The 26,266-nt window shown below is 40.6% G+C and overlaps 4 protein-coding genes across 5 annotated transcripts; all 4 read left to right on the top strand.

The window, feature by feature from the left end:
• Positions 1 to 506: 506 nt before the first annotated feature.
• LOC108115259 (procathepsin L) lies at positions 507 to 1,645 on the top strand. Its single transcript, XM_017226616.2, has one exon. The coding sequence runs from the start codon at positions 507 to 509 to the stop codon at positions 1,515 to 1,517; it is 1,011 nt and encodes a 336-aa protein (XP_017082105.2). The 3' UTR covers positions 1,518 to 1,645.
• A 6,588-nt stretch (positions 1,646 to 8,233) lies between these two features.
• On the top strand, positions 8,234 to 9,615 carry LOC108115268 (astacin). The gene is made up of 2 exons (XM_017226624.1): positions 8,234 to 8,529; positions 8,739 to 9,615. Exons 1-2 carry the CDS (start codon positions 8,280 to 8,282, stop codon positions 9,542 to 9,544), a joined length of 1,056 nt encoding a protein of 351 aa, XP_017082113.1. The 5' UTR covers positions 8,234 to 8,279; the 3' UTR covers positions 9,545 to 9,615.
• A 1,079-nt stretch (positions 9,616 to 10,694) lies between these two features.
• LOC108115329 (ATP-dependent RNA helicase p62) lies at positions 10,695 to 18,949 on the top strand. 2 transcript variants are annotated; one of them, XM_017226739.2, is made up of 5 exons: positions 10,695 to 11,196; positions 14,598 to 15,716; positions 15,795 to 16,033; positions 17,916 to 18,094; positions 18,231 to 18,949. In XM_017226739.2, exons 1-5 carry the CDS (start codon positions 10,760 to 10,762, stop codon positions 18,423 to 18,425), a joined length of 2,169 nt encoding a protein of 722 aa, XP_017082228.2. In that variant the 5' UTR covers positions 10,695 to 10,759; the 3' UTR covers positions 18,426 to 18,949. The 2 variants fall into 2 exon arrangements, with proteins under 2 accessions (XP_017082228.2, XP_017082229.1); XM_017226740.2 differs by lacking the exons at positions 17,916 to 18,094; positions 18,231 to 18,949 and adding an exon at positions 16,578 to 17,104 and having other exon boundaries at positions 11,090 to 11,196.
• Positions 18,950 to 22,670: 3,721 nt separating this feature from the next.
• LOC108115265 (procathepsin L-like) lies at positions 22,671 to 23,744 on the top strand. The gene has a single exon (XM_017226622.2). It carries the CDS (start codon positions 22,684 to 22,686, stop codon positions 23,695 to 23,697), a length of 1,014 nt encoding a protein of 337 aa, XP_017082111.1. The 5' UTR covers positions 22,671 to 22,683; the 3' UTR covers positions 23,698 to 23,744.
• The last annotated feature ends 2,522 nt before the right edge of the window (positions 23,745 to 26,266 follow it).

Below are 26,266 nucleotides of genomic sequence, written 5' to 3'. Positions count from 1 at the left end.
GATGCAAAACGACATTAACGCGGGCTCCGCATCCAGGATTCTCATCCCCAAAAAGTGGCTGATCAATCATTTGGGGCCACCCAAGGTGGTTTTATCAACCAGTTAGACCTTAAAGATGGTTTTAAATTAATCCTCCAACGATAATTTATCAAAATGCTTTAAATGAGCCTTTCTTAACTTTACGTTATTTAATTATGAGTTTAGTTTAAAGTTTAAGTGCAAATAAGAAATCGTTAAAACACCTTTTTAAGCCCAAGTATTTGTAAAAAGTCCTCGAAACAGGATAATCCATTAAAATTGTATACAAACAAGTTCGTTAGCCGCTAAAAATAGTGTCTTATTATTCTTTCGTTTCCTTAAAAGCTGAAGCTTTACTTTAATCACTTAATAGTTCATATAGATAACCCCAGATAATGCAAGCATTGCATTCGATTGCAGTCCCTGCTCTTGCACTATGCAAGCTCTGGAATCAGTTTCAAATCAGCATTTAACTCGTTCAGTTCGCAATGAGCTCTCTCCATCTACTTCTGGCCCAAGGACTTCTCCTCCTGCTCCTCGTGGAATTGGGATGGACTTTGGTGAGCGATGAGGAGTGGGCTCAGTACAAGGCTAAATACGACAAGCACTACAGATTTAAGGATGGGTACCATCGCGATCTATATAACAAGAGGGTCCAAGCTGTCGCCGACCACAACGAACGGTATTCCCAGGGCCTGGAAGGATACCAAATGGGATTAAACCAGTACTCCGACACAGACCAAAGTGTCCTCTACAGTTATCGAACGTCGATCACTCCGCCCACGGAGGAAGTAACCAAGGGAGTTCCGGAACCGGAGAACTACAAGCACTATGACGAAATAACCGAAGGTATCGACTGGCGGGAGTATGGATACATCTCGGCAGTCGGAACACAGGGTACCGAGTGCCTGAGCTGTTGGGCCTTCTCCTCCTCGGGTGTTATTGAGGCGCATCTGGCCAAGAAGAACGGAAAGTTGGTGCCACTTTCACCCAAACACTTAGTCGACTGTGTTCCCTATCCGAACCAAGGCTGCAATATGGGTTGGGTGAGCATCGCCTTTAACTACGTGAGGCATAATGGTATCGCCACTAAAGCATCATTTCCCTACCAACCCAAAAGTGATGAGTGTCACTGGGACCCAAAAAACAGTGCTGGCACCATACATGATCATGTAACCCTGACTGAAGGTGATGAAAAGGAACTAGCAGAGGTGGTGTACAACATTGGTCCCGTGGCAGTATCCATCGACCACCTTCACGATGAGTTCGTCCAGTATTTCGGTGGCATCCTTAACATCCCGTCATGTGGATCAGCCAAAAGCGACCTCACGCACTCCGTTCTTGTCGTGGGCTTTGGAAGCCATCCCAAGTGGGGAGACTACTGGCTAATAAAGAACTCCTTTGGAACAGCCTGGGGCGAGAGTGGCTACTTTAAGTTGGCCCGAAACGCCAACAACATGTGCGGAGTGGCAACCCTTCCCCAATATCCTATAGTTTAAGAGAATCGTTTTGGAAGGCCAGATTTAGCCTCCTTCGTAACATTGAGACTTAGCATTTCACTTCCAATTTGTATTTGTATAAGCTCTATTTGATGTTAATAAGAAAATAAAAACAGCCTTGGAAGACACTTTTAATGTTGTTAAATTTCTATGGCAGTATTATCATCCTGTAACTCAAACGGAAAAATAACACTTTCGTGGAAGTTGTGGTAGGTTGCGGAAGCAACGTAATCATTTTGTGTTTCTTGGAATGCAATCTCATGATAACTGAGAACTTGAATTTCCGACCACAGTACTAAGCGATAATGTTTAGAATTCAATCTTTCAATCTTTACGTCAATCCTGTACGGTTTTTATACCCATTACCCGTAGAGTAGAGGTAGATGCAAGTGAATTATCAAATATTATAAAGAATATATGATAAGGATCAACAGTCGAGTCAACATGGTAAGGAATATTTAATTAATTTAAATAGTTTTTCCCATTTTATGAAGAATTTAAGGTTATTAGGGGGGAGACGTCAACGTCTGCTCTATTATTCCAGCAACAGATGGCGCTGGAAAAACTGTAAGCGGCGCTGGTTTCTGTTAGAATGATTCTTTAAAAATGGATTAACAGAGTATGGGTATCTGATAGTCGTGGCACTTTAATGCTTTTTGTTTTTAATTTAGTTTGATGCAAATTGTAATATCAATTTGTTAGCACTAAGGCTGGGATTCCAAGAATGAAGTGCTGACTGCACACCGAGCGGGGGATAACCCGTAGACTACGATTCAGTATAAATTGTATATTAGTTTTTTGATAACAATTTATGAATATATAAATGGGTAATGTAATTTCATCCACGTAGAATTTTATAATAAATAACGCAATAGCTTGTAAGGGGAGGGCAACGTTTGCTTAGCAGTTTAGAGAATACAAGAGTATCTTTAGTCGGAGTAATTGAATTTCTTGTATTAATGATCTGATTAAATACGCACTACCATAACCACAGCTAAAATGGTTTTTGGATGGGGCTGTTTGCTAACCGCACTAAAGGAGAGCCAAGTACTTTAAATTTTTGATGTAATTACAGATTGGCCCGTTCTAAATTTGCCATTAATTGCGTGGTTCCCATACCAATGCCTGTGGCCGAAGTCCTTCTGAATGTCCTGCCATTTGTGACTCTTCGCCTGGAAGAAGGAGGACGACTGATTGAGCAGCGGATACGTCTGGACAATTGATAAAATGTGATAAACGCGCAGCAGGAGGAGACAAATGACTGCCAGTTTTGTGCATTAGCACGTGTCCAAGGTGGAGGCAGTATACAACACTAGTGCACTGAAAGAAATGATTGAAGGTCGTTTCTAAAGAAATATGGGATAAACCCAATATACTTTACAAATATAGCTCTAAATGCTTTTCAACGAAAAATTCAAATTGATTCAGCTTTTCTGGGCATTCCTCTTAAACACAGATTAATAGAATTTGGAACTTTAAACCCACAATTATTTCTCCCTGTGCAGCAGACAACAGGACTGCCAGGTGACTCGAGGCAGCCAGCCAACAAATTGAATTTATGGCCAGGGCTAAGCGTTTTGGGTGTCAGCCTGGTTAGGTCTGATTCATTTGCCAGATATAGCATATAGCCGAGCGGGCAAAGTGGATGGAGGGGAGAGCAGTGGGGCTGCTGCTCAAGTGCTGCTTTTAATTTCCGACTCAAGCAGTTGGCGATTTGCCGGCCCTGCGGCCTACAAACAATTTCAAGCAATTTGCCTAAAAGTGGGCAACTAGGAGGTGGGCGTGGCAATGGATGGCTGCCCGTCTATCTGGGGGCATGCATCTAAATGAACTTTGCGTGCTGCCCAAAGGAAGAGCGAGACGGGACTATGACCACAGAAGGAGACAGCGACAGTTACAGATACTGGGAGTCAGTGACAGAGCCCCTGGGGACAGCAGGCAACTCTCACAGTGATATGATAAAAATTTACCAATGTGAATAATTTATAATTGCCACGCAAGCAACTAAGAGATCTAACGACACACTGGCAAAATTCTAATCAGACTTGCAGATAAAAAACATACTCCTCCGAAGGTTCATCACACTTCTAGGGAACTAAAATATAATCAATAATATTATAAATATATTTCTGAAAATATATATAAATTATTAAAATTATTTATTTGCAAAAACATCTCAATATTTTAGGATAAAAACTTGATCACATCCAACTCGATTTCGCTCAGTTTGGCTCCTCCTTCCTGGCAATATGCAAATCCTGACATTTCTGATGTGTTATCAAAAACATTTTTTTGTGCTTATTGTTTTTTATTATTTATCGCATTCGCAGTTTACCGCGTTGAAATCGATTTGCATACTTCAGGAAATGCCTACGACAGCGATTCCTTTTTTTATTTGCCCGAATCGAAACTGGCAGGAAAAAATGGGGGGAGGAGTTGAAGAGACTTGCCAATGTTTGCAATAGTTCCTGAAAAAATCACAGGCCCGCAGGAATTCGGCATTTCGGAAAGGCCAGGCGCCCTTCAAGTGCCATCAAATGTCAGCAAACTATAAAAATCCACATAAATGTATCGCAAATTCCAGGGAAAATCATAAAAAGCATATGAAATCAGTTTGCAAATGGAAAATGGTTTATGAAAATGTACAGCTTTGTATATGCATTTGGTGATTGGGCGAATTTTATTAAACTGTTTTGGTGTAGGTAGAGTTTACCTCAATTTTCGTCGTTTAAAATGAATTATAAAAAGTTAATAATTCGTGGTACCGCCAGGTCTTCAATACATTATATTTCACTTAACTTGTGTGATATGTTTGGAAGTATTTAACTTCTAATACATTTTTGAAAATAGTTTAGTCTAATTCTTATTATTGCAATGCCTAAACTTTAGGCCCCAAAATAATAAAGCCTTCGGAAAAAGGAGGTTTTTTAGATTTAATAAGTCCAATCCTAGTTTATAAAGTATATTCCAGAATCATATTAAACTTTCTTATATATATGATTTCTTTATTAGTCATTCTGTTTCCATCAGATTTCAATGTTCAAGTTTGATTAACTACAAATTCCTCATTAATATTTCACATATTTTATTCGCCGTCGAATATTAAGTTGTCATCATTGTGGATCGAAGTTTTCGCCGTTTCTTCTCCCATTTTCATAGTTAAGCCGTCTTAGGCCAAACATTTTCAATGGCCGCCCCAAAACGACTTAATGTGAAGTTGGTAGAAAATCCCAACCCTCCCACGCACTCACAGTAAGTTTCGGCATCTCAAAATCGACATTAGCGGAATTAAAAGTTTTTCCATGCGGTGGAAATCTTGATAGAACGAAAAAAGGAAAAAAGTTTCGCACTTCCGCTTTATTAAGCGGCATAGCAAGGCGAGGCGAGGCGAGGCAAAAGAATGAAACAAAAGGCGAGGAAAAGTTTCCTTTCAACGAACATTATAATTAATACCCCGCCGCATTCGTGTTGTTAATATTCCAGAAATCCAACTAAGAAATCCATTTCCACTTAAGCAGCTTTACAAACGGCAATTATTATCTTTCTATTATGCAGATTAATGCAGTCCGGGCCCGAGTGCTGCTATCAACTCGGCCACAAATCACCGACACCAGCCGCCTTAATGCAATTCAATTAATTCAGCTGGGAATCTAATTGGAGATATCAGTTTTTGGTGTCAAAATAAACCGATGAGAAACGAAAACAAAAATATTGGGTTACCCCTACCTTCACCGGTTAAAGCCAAGAAACAAATCCAAATTGCAAAAGGCGGATGGCAGATGTCGGCTGACGGTTGGCGGTGGGGTGTGAGTGACGTCATTACGTAATCAAATCAAATAACAATTTGTACTTTGTTAAATTTCTTGTCGCCATCAATATTGCCGGCTGTCTTCGCCCCGGCCAAAAACAAAAAATGCAAATTTCCAGTGTTTTTTTTTTGGTATTTCTTTGATTGTTGTTTGTCGCCTTTGTGGCTTATTGTTTTTGGCTTCGATGTTTCTGTGTTTTATTACGTGACAACTTTGAATTAGTCGCTGGGTTTTGGCTTTGGCTTTGCCTTTAGATTCGTTCGGTTTCGATTGTTTGTGCTTCGCCTTTGATGCCAGCTTTTCGCCATCTCTCTCTGTTTTCCTGGCCCCTGGCACCGTCTCTTTCTACTTACCCCTAGCCCTATCTCTTTCTAGTGTGGCGCAAAATTACTCGGTGTCGCATTTTTATTGCCCATCTGACACATAAAGTCAAGTGGCGGACTCAATCGAAGACAGACCCCTCAATGGGTTAAAGTGGGCCGAAGTGGGTCGAAGTGGGTTAAAGTGGGTTAAAGTGGGGCGGGGCAAGGACAGGTTTATGATTCCAAGCTAAGGAAATATGACCATTGCAGTCCATATTGACAATCAGTCAGTCACGAAAAACAAAACGTAATGGAAGCTTTCCGGGGGAAAAATGTTCCAAGAATATTCAGAATATTCAAAAGATTTTAATTTTTAATCACAGTGACTTTTTTGACTGTTTTCTGTTTAAATAGTAAAATATTATTCTTTTGGCCTGACTAAGCTTACATTATATTCCTTATAACTGAAAGAAGGTTCGGCTAGGAAAGCAATAAAGTCAACTTTTTATAACGTCGTGGAAACTTCATATTAAAGTGAATCTGTAAAATAAATAAAATCTGTGTTTTGAACTTAATAACTTACTTCTTAATTCATAGCTGTCCATATTTTGATAGGAAAGACAATCAATGTAACTATGAAAACATTGTAAAAAGTATCTTTTTTGCCATTAAAATATGTTTTTTCCCACTGTGATTCTAATAAATGAATAAATCATTTGAACTTCCATCCACTCACCATCTTAAACCCAAAATCCCGATTAACTCCGCAATTTCAAAATCAAAACCTAATTTGTCTGCAAATGTAACTAAATTCATTTGGACTATCGCGATTAGATGGGTTTGGGCGAGATTCTCGAACTGTTGTTGTTATGCTAATTAAGACGGAAAACTAATTTCGCCTAATTAATGATGACCGATTAAAATGGATTGGCAAATAAGCTCCGCCCAGATGGAGATAAGGCATCCCGGGTTAACAACTTAACCTGCCAACTGACCAATTGGAGACCCAAGAAAGTGCAAAGTGCAGCCCGACATTCCCATTCCAGTTGAACTGGGCAAGGTGTCACATATCAAAGTCGTCCGACAAACAGACAAACATACAGATGGACAAACAAGACAGACAGACTGGCAAACAAACAAATTGAAAACCAGACAAACTGGCAGACAGTCAGTAAGAGAGTGGCATACCTAGCATTTGGAAGAATTAGCTAATTAAAATAATACTTAATCCAAGAAAATCGGAATAATTTTTGATGACATTACAACTTTTGAAGTACTTGCGATTATACTTAAAATCAGTAATCCTTTCACATTAATATTTAGTACATACTCCTTCATATCTCTATGCATTTGATAACTTTAAAGATTCTTGAATAATATTTAACATAAATATATCTTTAAAACCTATAGACCTTAAAGCGTCTTATAAGTAAAAATAATCGTTTTAAGCGGTAATGTTTATTCTGTAATGTTTTTAAATCTTAATAATCAACAATCATTGACATAAGACATTATTTAGTTCGTAAAATCAAAAACATTTTGTCTAAATGCTTGAGATAATTACAACTTTTAAAAGTTAAACATTTTTTTAAATAATCAATAATCAATCTAGTATATCTTTCATAAAACACCTCTTTTTATTCAAATTCAAATTTTTAAGAGAAGATTAATTTTGCTGCAGCACTCGCTGGGACTTTGAGGTTTTGCGAAACGAATCGTGTTGGGCCTGGTTTTGGTAAAATCGAAAAGCGGAGAAGGGAACGCGGGAGGGGCGCTTTTCACGTTCGAATCAATTTGCGAAATTTATTGTATTTAAACGTTTAGCGCCAGTGTGAACCTGACCAACCGCAACAATAACACATGAAGTGGGAAAATATAACCGAAGCCTCGATGCCCTTGCCTTGGTTAGGGGATATATTTTCTCAAACGAGTAAAAACTTTTCCCAAGGCTTGGCTATAAACTATTAAAATATTGTCTTGCCTTACAAGTACTTAAGCAATTAAAATAAAACTAAAAGCTTAACTTTAAGCAGGTTAAAGCACTTGTAAAGTTTGTGTTAGCTTGTGAAAAAGATAAGAGTAAGTAATTTAATTTGAATTAATAAAAATATATATCTTAGATTCAAGTTTATGTACTATAAGTACTTTCACACTGAAATATAAATCAATTTGTAATAAAATATTTTCTTTTAGTACCCATTTAAGCTGAAGTACTCTGTCGGCAGTAAAAGTGAATTCCATTTGCAGTAGGCCATACAAAAAGCATTGAGCGAGTCGTTGGCCAAAGCCGCTAACTCGGCTTAAATTACGTGAGCGTTCAGTCAAGTTTAGGCCAGGTTTAATCAGAGAGTTGCGGAGGGGCTTGATCGGAGAGTTTAGGCCGAGATTAAGTGATGTTTGATCAGAGAGTTAGAGGTGGCAAAGTGAGAGGCAAGGAAAGGTGCACTGCAGCCACTAGGTTTGGGTTTGTTTACACGCGGCCGATTGCGTGGCGTCTGCCCAACATTGGGAATTATTTAGTTTTTATTTTCGCACATTTTGCATAAATTAAGGTGCCAAGACTGCAGACCTGCTAGCTGCCTGGGCTCTTGGCCTCTTGGGCTTGCGAGCCAGGTTCAGTTACCAATTTCGTGTGCAGCCGTTCGGTTTGAATGCGGCATGGCGTGGACACTGTGAGCCCACAGCGATCGAATGGAAATAAAAGCCACTCTCAGCCCAGGCGAATCCCCAATCCCAGCTCTATAATGTGTGCACAGTTAAGTGGATCGAAGGTTGTTGTGCTGATGGTGGGGCTAGTGATGCTATCGACGCCACCTGCCAGTGAAAGTGCCAACGTCCCGGATCGCCGATATCCCGCTGGAGTCGATTTCTTTGAGCACGAATTCACCAGCGTGGCGGAAGGTTCGTCCCACTCCCAGTTTTTCTTTAAAAACTAAACTAAATCATGGAATGTGTTTTATTTGTTTTTAATTATTCATAAATTAAAATAAATAATATAAAAAACCATTAGTATAAATTAGTATAACACCCTTTTTTAACTCGGGAGTGATAGCAGTTTTTAATGTGAGATGAATTCCACTTTTAATAACTAAAGGCATCCTTCTTTGCAGATGAATACGATCCCTATGGGCCCGACATTGGTGACGACGACTTGGGGATCGACGATCCGGAGACAATGCCGCGGCTTTTCCAAGGAGACATTGCCATTGACCCATACACCTACATAACCCTCCGTCTGGGTGTTAATCCAATGAGACATCCTAAGCGACTCTGGCCAAATGGAACGATTCCCTTCGAGATCAGTCCACGATACGCCAATCCCGAAAGACAGGCCATAATTCAGGCCGTGAAAACGTTCAACTCCCTAACTTGTGTGAGATTTGTTCCGTACGATGGGGAAGTAGATGATTACCTGCTGATCGAGCCACCTATAGAAGGACCCCAAGGATGTTGGTCGTATGTGGGAAGGAGAGGCGGAGAACAGGTGGTGTCCCTCCAAAGACCCGACGAAAACAGTGCCCACTGCTTCAGCAGCGAGGGAAGGATAATGCATGAGCTGATGCACGCCATCGGGATTTACCACGAGCAGTCCCGGGCTGATCGCGACAACTTCGTCAAGATCCACTGGGACAACATAGTGCCGCGATTCAGGAAGAACTTCAAACTGGTGTCGAAGAAAAAGGGGAAGTACGCCTTCGATTACGACTACAACTCGGTGATGCACTACGGGGAATTCTACTTCAGCAAACGGAAAGGGGAAAAGCCCACCATGACCCCTTTGCAACCCGGGGTAAGGATCGGCCAACGGAAGACCATCAGCAAGATCGACTGCCTCAAGATCAACGAGCTCTACGGCTGCCTGCAGGGTCGCAGGGCCAAGATGTACCGCAGTTTCTGCCATCTACTTGGCCTGTAAAGGAACAACGGATAAGAGATTTTATAAATCACATTGATTTGTTATTTAATAAATTAATTCGTAGACTTTAATAATATTGAAACTAGACTATGATTTAATCTTGAATTCTACAGTTGTAAGGGTATATCATATTCCACAGATACTGTCCTACTGATAATTATACTGTTCTGATCTCGTAAATCGTACTTTTTGAAGAAACTGATTGAAAAAAAGAATGCGAAAGGCAAATAATTGCAGAGGCTGAAGAGGTTCATTCTTTAAATCTAGTTTTATTGGTGTCACAAACTGAAATCATCGATTGTAGTTTGCCACTTAGAGCAAATACATATACACTTTCGTCAAAAAATACATATGTATATATTTTTGTACTATTTGTCGGAACAAAGCTAAATTTTGTACATGCATTCATTCCTAAAAATATTCTACAAAATACAAGAAATTTATGTATTTACATTACAAGTTTATTTTCGCATTTCCTTAAATTTTGAATAACAACGTGTTGTTACGAATTTTTTTTACTTGAAATCCTGCTTTTTTTTTTATTTTTTACATATTTTGCGAAGATAAATGAAATAAAATGAAATGCCTGTAAACCGCATGTACTATTAAATTCAACAAAACTATTCCACCATTTAAAGAGGTACAATTTTGGTATTATATTTTTATTTTTAATATATAAAAACACAGTTTTTTAAATGCTTTCGAAATTTCCGAAGGGATTTATAAAAAAATGCATTCCTGGTTTTGTCAGAATTTCGTGAATTAACCAAACGGGTTGAGTCTTTGCTAAATGCCAATCGTGGTTCCTATTTATTTTTTATAGAAATAGAAAAAAGTTTAAAATTTTACTAATAATAGAAGATAAAGAAAATCTTAAAACTAAGTGTAAACAGTAAAAACAAATAGCAAATTATGGTAATTATTGGTGCAATTTATATAGCTAAAACAAAGTCAACAATTATCGTGTAAAATGCGCCAATAACAATAAAACATCGATAGCCGAGGTCGAGTAAACACCACAGACGGTCACTCTAAAAGGATTTCATTCATAAGCATTCAGCTGCCACACTGAGCCCTAGCTCGATTTTTCTCCACCGTCTAGGGTCACTCTAATTTTGGACGAGGTTAGGTAAGACACGCGCGGATAACGCGCTGCGAGGAGAAACCAATCCTCTATTAGCATAACCGAAAAGTGTATTTTGGCCGCGTTAGATTATGCTTAAATTAGTGCAATACATAGCCCCTCGGGTGGGCGGCGCAACGCCCAAATCGGCCGCTTGCGGCTGGGGCAACTTGCTATTGATTTCCCCGAGCAGTTCAGAGAAATGTATAACGCAACGTCGCCATTTTCTTTTCTCCTCTGCCAGCAGCGGCAATTTCGCTTCTTCATCGCTCTGCATCGAACACCGACAACAGTTCCACGGGAGTCACAGGAATCGGAATTGGGAGAAATTAGCCGATCATTCACTACTATCCCACTGCAGTTATAGTAGTCCCCAGATCCAGTCGCAGCGTGCGTTTCGAGACAGTTCGAAACTAGAACCGGACGACTCCACAGATTCCATCCCGAAAGCAGGGCAGCGGACGAGAAGGAAATCGCTTTTTAACGATCCCGACGAGAGTTCAGAGGAAATCAAGATTGAAGGAATAATGTAAGTACCTATCTATTTCTTGATGAAATGCGTTTGGTTTCTTCCACTGTCGCCATTTTATCAACCTTTCTGTTATTTCTCTTCTTTTTTTTCTGTACACCTAAGAGGTGAGAGTGAGAGGTGATGAGTAATTAGTGGAAGAAAATAAGGGGAAAGAGAGAAAAACACATGGTTTGCTAAATTTTGACAGTTGGAGGTGAGGTTTCACTGCTTCTTCTTTGTTTATCCCCCACATCCGCAAAGGGAATAGCAAAAGCAACAAGAACGACAGCGCACGTCATAAAAAGAATTTGCCTGATTTGTGAAACGTGTTCTTGCTTCGTTTGCTTTTTTATAGCATTTTAATTTGTCTGTATGCCCCGAACACGAACACGCGCACACACACTAGCGCTAGCACACAGCGGCACATGAATAGGCTTCTATGTGTGTTTGTGTGCATGTATGCCTGTTGACGGCGGCATTTTCGCGTGCTTGTATAACAGTTTCTCGATTGTGTGTGTATAACAGTCGGCGGCTGTCACTGGCTATCGCCATCCCTCTCGCTCGCCAGCATGTCTTTCTCTCGTGCTCTTTCTTCCGCTCACACGAGGTTTTGAAGAGATATCGCGATGTTTCTCGTAGTTTTAATAATTTATGGTGAAGCTAAGATTCAAGTTTGAGCAACTAAGTGACCTTAAATCAAACTATTTAATTACTATTAATGTGTACTAGGTCAATGGTATTTACGTAACTTTATACACATTTGTTGTGTTTAACTTTAATAACATTTGTTACATTTTTATTATTATTGGTTTCATATTATTTAGGTTTACAGTCCAACCAAGAGGCATAGAGTAACAAAACTAATTTTATCAAATTTCTGAAAAATCTGAAACTTAACATTTTAGCGTTACTTAAAAAAAACTACTGAAGTATTAACTGAATGATAACTTTTAAGAACATCTTATTTTTTAATTTATCCAATTTCTGTTGTTTTCTATCTATTCTTAGATAATATATATTAAATATAAATAATAATTAATTCTAATTTGATTGGATAACTTTGATAGAAAACTTAGGTTTTATGTACATATAAATTCAGCAGCATGAAAATATTTTTAGAATTTTTGTTATCGTCTTTTTCATTCGAAAGTGTTATCGCTTATTTTTTTTTGCGTCGTATTTTAATAGTTTTAGTCACAGTTCAGCACCCTTCTGAACGTAAATCATGTGAGTTCGAGAAATAAATAAGTGTCTGTCATATAAATGGTAGCCTTATAGTATTTTAATGCCCCAACTATCGTGTATTGAATTCTAATAGTAACCTAGTTCGTGAACTAACCCATCACATAAACGGCCCCATTAGTCTAAAATGTCAAATGACGCCAATTGATTATGATGAGGAGTTTCCCCCTTTTGGCGAGCTCGCGATTCGTCTTTTCGCATGTCAAAAAGCGACAGGTAGACACACAGAAAGTCAGAGGTGCCCCTTGCGACACACACCCAGCCGCCCTCCCCGGGCGTTTACTGCCTCGAAACTACGGACAAGACATTTTGCTGTCTCATAAATGTTCAGAGCGTTCCGCTCCGCTAGTTGGGCACAAATGTTAGCGTGCCACTGGGCCCTGCAAATAGACTTTCGAGGCGGGATGGGGCTCCAAATTGACAGAGCGATAGACAAGCAAACGGGGGATTGGATCGAGGGTTGGATTTGCATAGTGCACCCCATAGAGATGCCAAGTGAGGATCGAGGAAATAGAGCTAGAAAATGGTAAAAGGTATATACCTATTTAAGAAAGGTGGGGCATCAGCATAGTCCAATGATGAAAAATTAACTTATTCAGTATCTAATTTGGCATTGGACTGATTGACTTTTTTTCTCTTTCGACTTGGACTTGGAATCATAATGCCATGATATAAGTTTAGTTGCCACTACGAACTATAGCCAGATCTAACTATAAATTAGACAACTTTCCAATACTGTCACCAGGTTGATTAATGCCAGAGCAATAAACACAGTGCTTTGTGCGCGGGGTTGTTCAGTTGAGCAGTTTAGGGCAGGGAAAGTGGGGTGGAAAAGCATTGGGTGGGAGGGAGTAACAGTAACCCTGCTCGAATTGCATGTTGTTGTCAATCAAACTTGCTTTACTGTTTGTATTATTCGAAATTTATTTAATTTCCCTAACACGCAATTAGTTTTATTTAAGTTTATTGCGGTTGTAGCAGAACTCCATGTCAGCTGTTTAGCAGCGTCGAAAGAAATCGAAATCGAAAAGCGAAGAGCAAAGAGTTACTTTCCAAGTCGCAGAGACCAGTCGCAGTTGAAATCCAAACCCCAACTAGCAGACGTCTATAAACGGCAGCATGCGAGCAAAGTAAGCCAAGTCACTCGTTTCTTTCTCCCCAATTTTCTGCCAAAGAAATACTTAAGAAAAGAAAATGCAGCTGTCGAGGCCAAGCCGGAAAATCAAAAGTTTCTTAAATTTCTGAAGGCTCTTCTTCGACCTTAAAGAATAATACCCGAATTAATACCAAAAGAGGTTGTTGGCTGAAAAGCGCAGCAAGGAATGATTCTAGATTCAAGATAAGAAGCAATTGATTAAACAAATGTACAGCGAAGGCAAAAAAAAAATAATTCAGTACGACGCTAGTTAAATCGGCAGAATACTACTTTAAAGTTTGCACGAAGTTTTTAGGGAATTTTAATAACTATTGTCTAGACAAATACTAAATCTCAATGTTTTGAAATAAACTTGATTCCCTTTTTCCAACGAAGCGCCAAATTTCTCAATTCCAGAGAAACTTGAAGCAGCAAAATATACAAACTGAAGTTGTTTGTTTTCAGTGAATTATTCAAAGCTCTTGAAAATGGACACCAATTAAACTTTGGATACTGCAACTTAAGCATATATGGAAGACAGAAATACAGAAATTATTTTTTTGGCCCGGAAAGCGAAACCCCTATATCATAACACTCATGACTAAGCTCATTACTATTTTCATCCATTTGGTATGGCAGTAGTCTTCGATTTAGATTTCGTTAGATATACATCAGTGAGAACGCAAAACGATTAAAAGCAATACATATTTAGAAAACATTAAATAATAGCTAAATAGTAAACGCCTTAAAATAAATACAACATTAAGTTTTCAAGATTTTCACTAGCACTCTTGGAATTTACCTGAGTCAAGTTTCTAAATATCATATGACTATAATTTTAAAAGAAACGACCAATATCACTTTGAACTTTAAAAACTTGCAAAAAGAGTTGAACAACCAAAACTTAAAAATATTGCTACCTTAAAGCAATCAATGCTGCAAGATGATGTCTCAAAATTCTTTTCTTGAGCGTTCCTTTTCTATGAAGTGCTTAAAATAAAACTTCTTTTACTGATCTTCTACCGATTCATTTCATTTTCAGGGCACCACACGATCGCGACTTTGGTCACAGTGGACGTGGCGGTCGCGGAGGCGATCGAGGAGGTGATGACAGAAGAGGAGGTGGCGGTGGCGGCAATCGCTTCGGAGGTGGCGGCGGTGGTGACTACCATGGCGTGAGAAATGGTCGCATCGAGAAGCGTCGTGATGACCGCGGAGGCGGCAACCGTTTTGGAGGTGGAGGCGGTGGCGGTGGATTTGGAGGCGACCGTCGTGGAGGTGGTGGAGGCGGAAGCCAGGACCTTCCCATGCGCCCAGTCGACTTCTCCAATTTGGCTCCCTTCAAAAAGAACTTCTATCAAGAGCACCCCAACGTGGCCGGCCGTTCCCCCTATGATGTTCAGAGGTATCGCGACGAGCAGGAGATCACAGTGCGTGGACAGGCGCAGAACCCAATCCAGGACTTTTCCGAGGTCTATCTCCCCGACTACGTCATGAAGGAGATCCGGAGACAAGGCTACAAGGCGCCCACCGCCATCCAGGCCCAAGGCTGGCCCATCGCCATGAGTGGCTCGAACTTCGTGGGCATTGCCAAGACTGGATCCGGCAAAACTCTGGGATACATCCTGCCCGCCATTGTCCACATCAACAACCAGCAGCCGCTGCAGAGAGGCGATGGTCCTATTGCTCTCGTCCTGGCACCCACCAGGGAGCTGGCCCAACAGATCCAGCAGGTGGCCACCGAATTCGGTTCCTCGTCGTATGTGCGCAACACCTGCGTCTTCGGCGGTGCCCCGAAGGGAGGTCAAATGCGGGATCTGCAGCGCGGCTGCGAGATCGTTATTGCAACTCCCGGACGCCTAATTGATTTCCTATCCGCCGGATCTACTAACCTGAAACGCTGCACCTACCTGGTCCTCGACGAAGCCGATCGCATGTTGGACATGGGCTTCGAGCCCCAGATCAGGAAGATCGTCTCGCAGATTAGGCCCGATCGCCAAACGCTTATGTGGAGTGCCACATGGCCTAAGGAGGTCAAGCAGCTGGCCGAAGACTTTTTGGGCAACTACATTCAGATCAACATTGGCTCGCTGGAGCTGTCCGCCAACCACAACATCCGCCAAGTGGTGGATGTTTGTGATGAGTTCAACAAGGAAGAGAAGTAAGTATCTTCTTCATAAGTTTGGTAACAATTCATCAGAATATATGAAACTAACCATTTCCTTCTTTTTCAAACAAGATTGAAGACCCTCCTCTCCGACATCTATGACACCAGCGAGAGTCCCGGCAAGATCATCATTTTCGTGGAAACAAAGCGGCGCGTGGACAACCTTGTGCGCTTCATCCGCAGCTTTGGCGTCCGCTGTGGAGCGATTCACGGCGACAAATCGCAATCAGAGCGAGACTTCGTCCTGCGCGAGTTCCGCTCGGGCAAGTCCAACATTCTGGTGGCCACCGATGTGGCAGCCCGAGGACTTGGTAAGTTTGCCGCCATATCGGCGTAGTATATCTCGTAGATTGCGGCCAGTGGATTGAATGTTTTGGAGGGGCCTGCTAGCGATAAGGATACACTTGCTAGGACCATTGCTTACATGCCATTACTACAAGAGAAAACCGCACCTAACCAATCACCCACCATCATTACACACCATACACCACCCAAAACATGCGAGCGAAACCCAATCCCACTGAAAACCCAAAGCCCGAATCCTTTAACTGCACCTAGAGATATATCGAATCCACATCTAGCGAGAGCGCCAATTCAGAAACAGTTTCTTAGACATAAGCCGAATGCCAAAATCGAATAATCAACTTGAACTTTTACCCCATCCCCTGACCCACAACCCTCCCCCACCCGCAACACCCGACCCAACCCCTGCTAAAAAATGTTAAAACAATATGCGTATGCCCCATATGCATTGCGGTGTACCTGGTACACACAACTTTTGTCTTTGTGCGTGTCTCTGCCTCTTTCTCTCTCTCCCCTCTCTCTTTCTCTTTCTTGTTTCTTTCTCGTTTACAGAGGCCGATTTTGGTAGTATGATGGGGAGGATAATGAATGAGCGGCGACCACTGCGAACACTCGTGACTTGAGCGACTTTTGCCAACATCAGAATCAGATCTGTTATTATGATAAATGATGATAGCACACCCTGTGTGATATTATTGCGCAAAAGGACCGATGAAAGTTCTCAGATTCAGACGGTCGAGAGACACGAATATCGAATATCCCCAACATCATGCATCATATGTGGCCTCTGCAGTCCCCGACTTTTTGTTGAGAAAGAATATGATATGATATGCTATATGATACGTTTTTGCGACCAAAGACTACCATCTACCAACCAAAACAACCAATCAACCAAAGATCCAACAACAACAACTGAACCGAGCCATCAGAGAGCCTGCTTTTTCCCCAGCAGTGGAAGGCGGCGTGCAAAGTATCGATGGGGTGGCCTGGCCCTTGAGCAAGCACATGAATTGGACATGCACCAAGTCGACAGCAACAGCCATAGCAATCCAAAAGCAAAGCACATTGACACCACCCACAACACACATATCACACTCCCAAATAAGAACACCCAACATTTGCTTGAACCAGAGAGGACGAAAGATCAGGAGATGAGATGTGTGTGCTTTCGAGGATCGAAGGATCGAAGGTGCTGCTGCTGAGTGCTACGTCCAGCAAAATAATCACAACCACCCACAGCCCGCGTTTGCCGCCGCATCGAAAAAAAACTAAGCCCACTGCTTCTGGATGAAAAGGCGGCCCGCTTGTTGTTGTTAATCCTCCCAAAAAGTTGAAATCTATATAATGGTCGTTCTCCTCTCGGTGGTCATCTCCAAAAATGGTCCACGTGAGAAAAGAGCTTAGTCAGAGGCGCACGCGGCTCAATGCAACAAACTCTCCGCTTCGCCGTGCGATCGAGATCGCTACCTTGTTGTTTCTGGGGAGAGTTTGGACCACGAGCTGCGCGACGCCAATCAGAGATTTTGATTGAGAGAAAAATTGAGTGAAACAATTTATAGCACCAAGAAGGTAACGTACATTTTGAAACATTTTCTTTTTTTTTATCTAAAAAAATACATACAAAAACCCACAAAACAAAAAACTACCATAGACTCGATAGTATGCTAACGTAAAAATAAAAAAAAGAAAAGACAAGTGTGTTCAAAGTGTTCAAGACATCTCGGAAAAACGCTAAAAATTGTTGCAAGCGAGCGTGCAGAGCGGAAAATCATTTGGCAATTTAAAAACTGTTCGTCAATTATATTATATATTCCCCGATTAATTAGTAAGAACAGCCCAGAACTCTAGCCTAACATGTATGCCTTATTTTTTCCTCGGACATATCTGTAGACGTGGACGGCATCAAGTATGTCATCAACTTTGACTACCCGCAAAACAGTGAGGACTACATCCATCGTATCGGACGTACAGGACGATCCAACACAAAAGGCACCTCCTTCGCCTTCTTTACCAAGAACAATGCCAAGCAGGCCAAAGCGCTCGTCGACGTCCTCAGAGAGGCTAATCAGGTGAGTTGTCGCCTCGGGAATGAGGAAGTATAAAAACAGCTTATGGAAATCCTTAAAACCTGATATATAAGCTGCTTTTAAGGGATTAAATATTTGTAATGAGTTCGATTTTAATGATGGTTCATTTTTCTTCCAGGAAATCAATCCTGCCCTGGAAAATATGGCCCGCAACTCGCGCTACGACGGTGGCGGCGGACGCTCCCGTTACGGAGGCGGTGGTGGTGGCGGTCGCTTCGGCGGCGGCGGCTTCAAGAAGGGCAGCCTGAGCAATGGACGCGGCTTTGGAGGGGGCGGCGGCGGCGGCGAGGGCAGACACTCGCGCTTCGACTAGATCGGGGCGGAAGAGCAGTAATAGAAGCTATAGGAACAGGAGATTTCAGTAGCTAAACTAAACCGCGCTAGGCCCTAAGTTAAATTAAGTTAATAGCCTAAGTTTAAGTTTTCGTACAACTTTCACCGAACCGCTAACGGTTATTCTCAGATTTAAATTCAGACTTTTAACCCCATAGTTGATGGAACCCAACAAAAAGATAGCTATTTGAACATAGCGTAGGTTATTTGACGCTAAACCGTGAGGTTGGCATAACACAATCCAATTGAAAACATCAAAAACACTCTTTACTTAAACGCAAAAACCAATTTTCAAATATCATGTGATAATTTCTTAATTTAATAATGCAACGTATCACTAAACTAAAACAAATGAAATCGTAGCGCGAGGAGTATATTGATGATGGTAGTGAAGGAGATGTGGAGAAAGTGTAAGGATCATTCCCGTCTGTCCCGTCTTGATGACAATGAACAAAGGCTGACGAGCGACCTTTGTTTGATATAATAAATAAATTCTTCAATTTACTTTTGGAAAATTAACTTTTTGGATACCTTTTATGGCTCAACAGGAATGTTTCTGTGTACGATAAAGTAAAGGAATCAAAACAAATGGGAAATCACATTAACTACCGACAACTGACACTAAATACAAAAGAAAAACTGTATATGTACAAGATGAGAGTTTCTCACTTTCAATTTAATTTTTCGAAAAAATAATAAACGTGTGTGTATACCTACTACAACCTAAACCAACAACAAACCTGCAGTTTTATGTATTGAATTCAAGTAAATTGCTGGCTGGTGGCCACAAAGGAATTCCATTTTTCCTGAAAGGTTGCGGGTGTTAAATAATCGTGATTGCAGAAATATTTTCGCAGGACATCATTAAGTGCTGCTTTTGCAAGGTGTCAATGCCAGTCCCTTCTTCAGTCAAGGGATGCCTGCGTAACGGTTTTTATACATTGTATAGGCATTTCTTGCCTGAAAATGTTAAAAGGTAACGTTGAAACGATAAATTTAAACATGTATGTAATTGGGTAAAATTAGTTTATATATGTATGTATATGTACATACATAGTTCGAATTAAACAATATACCTATCTGAAGAAATCTTCTTTATTGAGTTATATTACTTGATTATGAATAAAAAATAAACGAAAAATGTCATCTGCATTTTTTTTTGGAATTTATCTCTATTTCACCACGTTCCTGGAATCGATAGTTGGCAACACAGAGGATAAATTAAATATGACGGATGAAAGGCCGGAGTGTCTGTCTTTTCTGACACCACATTTAGACGCAATGAAGCCAATTTACTTTCGACTTTGGCCTGTTTCGTGCTTTGGACTCCACGGACTCCCCGGACTTGTCCGCGGCTCTCACCCGTGCTCCTTATGACAAGTTAGTTGGGTTCTTGGGACCAGCCTGGTCTACTTACCCCATTTGTACAGCGGCCAAAGTTGGCGATTCCCCGCCCGATAATGACGCTTCTGGGGACGTAAATGTGGTCGGATTGGAGATCCTGCAATTCGTCGGCTGATGGGACGTCGCGTTCTTGCGGTTGCGGTGGAGCTGAGAAGGAAGTCATTTGTTAAATTGCTTGAAGTGGGCAATGCTTTTGGTGGGTGGAAAACTGGTTTAGTTTTTCTGTGATTGGCAATATGTAAAACCGAACCAACTGAGAGGGAATTCGTTGTCTAGTTTCAGGCGAAAGTTTATATTGGTCAGAATTATCTTTCTTTAATAAGTTTCTTAAAGTCAACCAATTGGTTTTTAGGTTTTCGGGGTTTGTATATAATTATTAATGGATGAAAAATATTTCAAATTCATGCTTTTAGTAACCAAATTTGTGAGCTTGAAATATGGCTTTCTTTATTAAATTATTATAAGACTTGAAAATTTGATAAGTTTGATTACTTTTATACACTTTAGTTGTGAAGTAAGAGTGTGTTTTAATGTTATTTTCCAACAGATACAGGTTTGAGATTAAGCAGGTAGATTCTTGAGGTACATACGCAGCGCAAGTTTATTTCAGCATCCTGCCACGCCCATTATAACGCGGAAACCTTTTGCGTAAATAATATTATAGTGTATGTCTTCGTTTGACCTTTTATAACATATTTTCGCCAATATCTATCGATTTACCAAAGATTTATTATTATTTCGCTATTTATGAAGAAATGAGTTTATAAGACTTGGGATGGAAAGTGGCGTCACCATCAGTTAGTAGACATGCTTTTTCGACAAAAGGTGGCGCTTCGTCGATTTCCAATAGAAACAAGAGGAAACGCTATAGTCGAGTGCCGCGACTATAAGATACCCGTTACTGTTTTACAAAATTTTAAAATATTATTTTGCTAGTGCCACCTATTGTCAGAGGAAGTATGTTGAGTATGCTTATAGTGACGTCACTGCCCATGTGAGGCCTTATAACTTAATTTCTTTATTAATTGGGAAATTATGTTCCGATTTGAAAAATCTTTAGTAAATCGATAGATATTAACAGAAATAAGTAATACAAGGTCAAACGAAGGCATTCATAATAATATTATAGACGCCAAAGTTTTCCGCGGTTTGTGGGCGTTAGAGTAGGTGGCAGGTAGGTTAGAGTTCGTGGCAAGTTGCAGAGGCATCTCTTAAATACGTGTTTTTAAGCAAAAATGTGTAGCATTTACAGTTTTTGAGATTCTGGCATTTTTGGTTTTTCGGGTTTTGTGGGCGTTAGAGTGGGCGTGGCTTGATCGGAAGAAAACAATTCGCATTGGGAGCATCATAAAAACCTACATGCTAAATCCGAACTTTCTATCTTTTATAGTTACCGAGATATTAGCTTTTCTAGAAAATCCGAAAACCGGCTTTTGAGCCTTGTGGGCGTATGGGTGGGTGTGGCCGGATAGTAGTACCACTATAAGATGCGCTGGCATCTAAAGATTATACTTTCTGAATTTCAACATTCTAACTCCAATAGTTCCTGAGATTTCAGCAATTTTAGTTTTTTGCGATTTGTGGGCGTTAGAGTGGGCGTGGCAGGATGCTGTAACAAACTTGCGCTGTCCCGGGACCTCAAGAATCTTCATGCTTAACCTAAACTTTTTATCTGCTATAGTTCCTGAGATCTCAGCGTTCATACGGACGGACGGACGGACGGACGGACAGACGGACATGGCTTAATCGACTTCGCTATTGATCCTGATCAAGAATATATATACTTTATAGGGTCGCAAACGCTTCCTTCTATCTGTTACATACTTTTCAACGAATATAGTATACCCTTTTACTCTACGAGTAACGGGTATAAAAATAATATTACAAAATTGTCTAAAACAGTAACGGGTATCTTATAGTCGCGGCACTCGACTGTATCGTTTTTATTTGATTGTATTCTGAGAATTAATTTGTATATGCATGTATTGTTTAATAAATAATATATCAATTAAAACTTTTTTCAGTTTTCAGTGATAACCTTTAAAAGTATCTTTCCTTGAACTACTTGCATTAAAATTCTTTAAAAGTGAATTTTTTCCAATAGATCAATTACTTATTTAAAGAACCGTCATTTGCGGTTTTTGGTAAATATTATATGTACTTTGGCACAATTCTTTTAGTTTAAGGTAAACCCATATAATAAAGTGGTAGTACTAAAAAAGAATGTAGTTTAAGCTGGTGATCTTACTTTTATTTGGTACCTACTTACGGTTTACAAATATTATTTTGAATTTCAGTTAACAATGGAAAAATAAATAATTACTCTTAAAGCGCCCAAAACAGTTTGAAATCAGCAATTAACTCCAATTTTATACATGAAACTGTTGCTTCACACACTTTGAAAAGATCAATCAGTAAGTTAAAGTTATAAATATAAAACAAATATGTAAAAAAAATGTAGCTATTATCAAAAAACTGATGTATTTGGATTTGCTTCATACTTGCTTGTAAGGAACTTCCAATCTAACTCATTTATCCTAGAAAGCGAAGATATCACTTATCGATTGTGTCTTTCACACTATCTGACATATGCTGGTGGGATATTTATTTTAGTATTTAAAATAAGGGTATCTCATAGTCGGGGTTTAGTGTGTTTAAGAGATGGTTGACTTATGATACAGAGACTTCCAAAAAAACCTTCCTAATTCTAAGAACATAAACATTAAAACCAGATAACGTAAGCCTCAAACTCGATTGCTGTTTCTTATCATGGGCTCTCCAAGCTATATAAGAGGTTTAAAAACATTCAAAACATCTTAAGTAATCAGTTCGCAATGAGCTCCCTCCGGCTGCTTCTAGTCCAAGGACTTCTCCTTCTAATCCTTGTGCAGTTGGGACTGACTTTGGTGAGCGATGAGGAATGGGCCCAATACAAGGCTCAATACAACAAATTCTACAGATTTAGGGATAGGTACCATCGAGGACTATATGACAAGAGAGTCCAATTAGTAGCCGATCACAACAGGCGCTATTTCCAAGGCTTGGAAGGGTTCGAAATGAGATTGAACCAGTTCTCCGACATAGATCAGAAGGTCTATTACAGTGATCGATTGTTGATTACACCGCCCACGGATGAAGAGTCTGGAGCCGTCAGGAAACCGTCAAACTACAAGCGTTACGACGAAATAACCAAAGGGATCGACTGGCGGGAATACGGATACATCTCGGGAGTTGGAACACAGGGTACCGAGTGCCTGAGCTGTTGGGCCTTCTCCTCCTCGGGTGTCATTGAGGCGCATCTGGCCAAGAAGAACGGCAAATTGGTACCACTTTCGCCTAAACACTTGCTCGACTGTGTTCCCTATCCGAACCAAGGATGTAAATTGGGTGGATGGGTGAGCGTAGCCTTCAACTACGTGAGGCAATTTGGAACCGCTACTAAGGCATCCTTTCCTTACCAACCCAAAAAGGATGAGTGTCACTGGGACCCAAAAAACAGTGCAGGCACCATACGCGGCCATGTAACCCTGACTGAAGGTGATGAAAAGGAACTAGCAGAGGTGGTGTACAACATTGGTCCCGTGGCAGTATCCATCGACCACCTTCACGATGAGTTCGTCCAGTATTTCGGTGGCATCCTTAATATCTCGTCATGTGGATCAACAAAAGACGACCTCACGCACTCCGTTCTCGTCGTGGGCTTTGGAACCCACCCGAAGTGGGGAGACTACTGGCTGATCAAGAACTCATTTGGAACATCATGGGGCGAGAGTGGATACTTCAAGTTGGCCCGAAACGCCAACAACATGTGTGGTGTGGCAACACTTCCCCAATATCCTCTTGTCTAAATTAATTGATTTAAAATTAATAAACTTCATTTGATATATGCATTTAAGGCTTAGTTTTGTTTATTATTAAGATTCTATGTTTTAACATATGAACAACTCAAATGGGAAGTGGAAGTTAAAGGTGGTGTTAAAGGCGATGAAGACCCTGTTGATAAGTTTGATGATCGAAAAATTAAAGATAATCAGTGGTGGCGTTGCTGTGAAGGTTTATTTTGAATATTCTTATTATTTTTTTTTAATGCCATTACTTAAGATATCTTTAAGAAATTAAGCAGTTTAAAAGAAAAGTGAAATAAACTTACTTTTTATTACTGTTAAAATTACTTCGTCCCATTTTACAGTTTTGAGCAGAGTATCATTATCTAAAAATTCGCTGCTCTTGACAGTACTTATTTGATAGAATCTCGAAGACTAACGCATCATTCTAATATATACTCCAGGAAACTCCTCCAGACCAGAGCATAAATTCGTATTTCGGAATCTTTTGTTATAATTTAAGGCTTGGATTAACCCCATCCTTAGGACCTGCGATGATGGCCCCGAGTGGGGCATTAAGCAGCCACACAACATTTACTCCACGCACTCATCGCATTCGCAACTGCCGGCAAATTGCCTTCAGTTCGTCCACCTCGCTGCATCCACTTCCCCTGCTCCACTGCTATCCTGGTCTCCTGCTCTACTGTTCCACCTCCAAAAGCCACATTCCACGCTCCACATTTGGGTCTCTAGCTCATTTTCATTCTTATCCCCTGGCTTACACTCAGAAAATATGTGACGAAAAACAACTTGTTTAGTCGGAAAATATAGATCATATAATAAATGCAGATAGACGAAAATCTGATATAGAGTTGGGATTCCTACTTTTGATATAAAGCTCTAATGGACATTTACAAAATACTTAACCGCCTAAATTACCATATGATTTAATATAACTCCCTAACTTTTATACAAGAAGAGAATATCAAAACTTAATTGTAGCTTTAAAAGATATACGCTAAAGGATTCTCTTAATGACCAGCTTTTTTTATTAACCACTTTCTATGCATTTTTAAACCCATTTCCTCTGAGTGTAACGCCCCAGCTCACTCCGAAATTGGGAGCCGCTCGAGCAAGGCCACTTAACCGAGAACGAAGCAGGTCACTTACTTTACTTTGCTGAGCGCGCACTCGGATTACAAAGGGGATGCCACCAGCATAAATTCATTAAATTTGCCTAATTTCGTTTTGCCAGACGCACACATGGCGCCCATATTCGTGCCCCCGGAATCCGACAATTGCCGCAGAGCTATGGAAATGAATGGACGGGGCGAATGGGGGAGATGGGAAATGGAGCCAAGACAACCAGTTGAAATTCATTGATTGTATTTACAACACCCGCGACACCACCCCCTCGACAGCCAACGCACAGACACACACATGCTCGCTGCTTTTGGTAATTTGACGCGTTATCACTTGCGTTGAGTTTGTTATCATTAAACCGGCGGCGCCGGCTGATGTACTTAAGCCAAATCAAAACTCAAGGAAACCGAAACGCCGAAGCGGGACGGGCTGCTCAAGCTCAAGTTCATAAAGGCTCGCCCCCTTTCGGCCGCCCGCACGCACATTCAGTACGCCTTAACTAACAGCCTGGCTGGGTCGCTTGTTTTTGACAACTTGGGCATAATAAGACATTAACTTCATGCACATCAAATACTTTATTTATGGGCGTCTGGGGTGAGTGCATGCACTGCTCGAAAAAGTGGTACTAAGATATATTCCTAGGAAAGTAGGATCTTTCATGAAATACTCTTTTCTCACTGAACCTTTTTAAAACATCAAGATCTTAATTTAATATACCACCCATTTAAGCTATAATTTAAATCTATTAAAAAAACATTAGCAATAAAAAGAAATAATCAAAATTATAGAAATAAAAAAGAAGTGTTTTTTGTAATGTAATGTTATTTCAATCTTTTGGCTAGGCTTTTCCAAAAATTTAAGTTTAGCCATGGAGATTCTTCAAAAGAGTAGAATAATATTTTCATGTCATATTTTTTACAGTGTACCTTTGTGTTTGTAGAGTCTGCTTCCTTGGGCACTTCAAACGAAGGCGATTGCGACTGCGAGTGCCACGCCCCGGCGAAGATCCAAGGAAGCCAAAGCACCGTCTTGGATTTCCCGGGCCTGCTCATAATTTCAGCCCAGTTCCCGCATTTCATCCACCACCTCCCCTCCTCGCCTACGCCTGCTTGATTTTTAATTTCGGTTTTCCCAGGCCCAGAACACGCCCCTGGCCTCCAGAAGCGGTTGCCTTGGCCCACGCTGTCTGTTTATTTACCATAGCTGCCTGTTTGGCAAATTAAGTGCAATTGCTTGAATTTAATTTCATGCAAATAAAAGTTTTGATTAGACGCCGCACATACCGGACCGCCCTCCACCTTGCCGCCCATTTGATCCACCGACACATGTTCGTAATTAGGCACTTGGGCATATGCATGTGTGTTCTCGGGCGGCTCTTGTTGGCGCAGCCTACGTGGCGTATGCGTAATATAAAACGAAGCGCATGAAATTGGCCAAAAATGTGTATAGT

Source organism: Drosophila eugracilis, unplaced genomic scaffold (assembly GCF_018153835.1).
Source record: "Drosophila eugracilis isolate 14026-0451.02 unplaced genomic scaffold, ASM1815383v1 contig_1897, whole genome shotgun sequence".
Lineage (NCBI taxonomy): Eukaryota > Metazoa > Arthropoda > Insecta > Diptera > Drosophilidae > Drosophila > Drosophila eugracilis.
This window is presented reverse-complemented; position numbering and strand designations above follow the sequence as displayed.

Bases quoted from the DNA above. Each gene is read 5' to 3' on its own strand.
- LOC108115259 (XM_017226616.2), top strand. From the start codon at position 507: ATGAGCTCTCTCCATCTACTTCTGGCCCAAGGACTTCTCCTCCTGCTC.
- LOC108115268 (XM_017226624.1), top strand. From the start codon at position 8,280: ATGCGGCATGGCGTGGACACTGTGAGCCCACAGCGATCGAATGGAAAT. The intron at 8,530-8,738 runs GTTCGTCCCACT...CCTTCTTTGCAG, and splicing joins ATTCACCAGCGTGGCGGAAG to ATGAATACGATCCCTATGGG.
- LOC108115329 (XM_017226739.2), top strand. From the start codon at position 10,760: ATGCTTAAATTAGTGCAATACATAGCCCCTCGGGTGGGCGGCGCAACG. The intron at 15,717-15,794 runs GTAAGTATCTTC...TTTTCAAACAAG, and splicing joins GAGTTCAACAAGGAAGAGAA to ATTGAAGACCCTCCTCTCCG. The intron at 18,095-18,230 runs GTGAGTTGTCGC...TTTTTCTTCCAG, and splicing joins TCCTCAGAGAGGCTAATCAG to GAAATCAATCCTGCCCTGGA.
- LOC108115265 (XM_017226622.2), top strand. From the start codon at position 22,684: ATGAGCTCCCTCCGGCTGCTTCTAGTCCAAGGACTTCTCCTTCTAATC.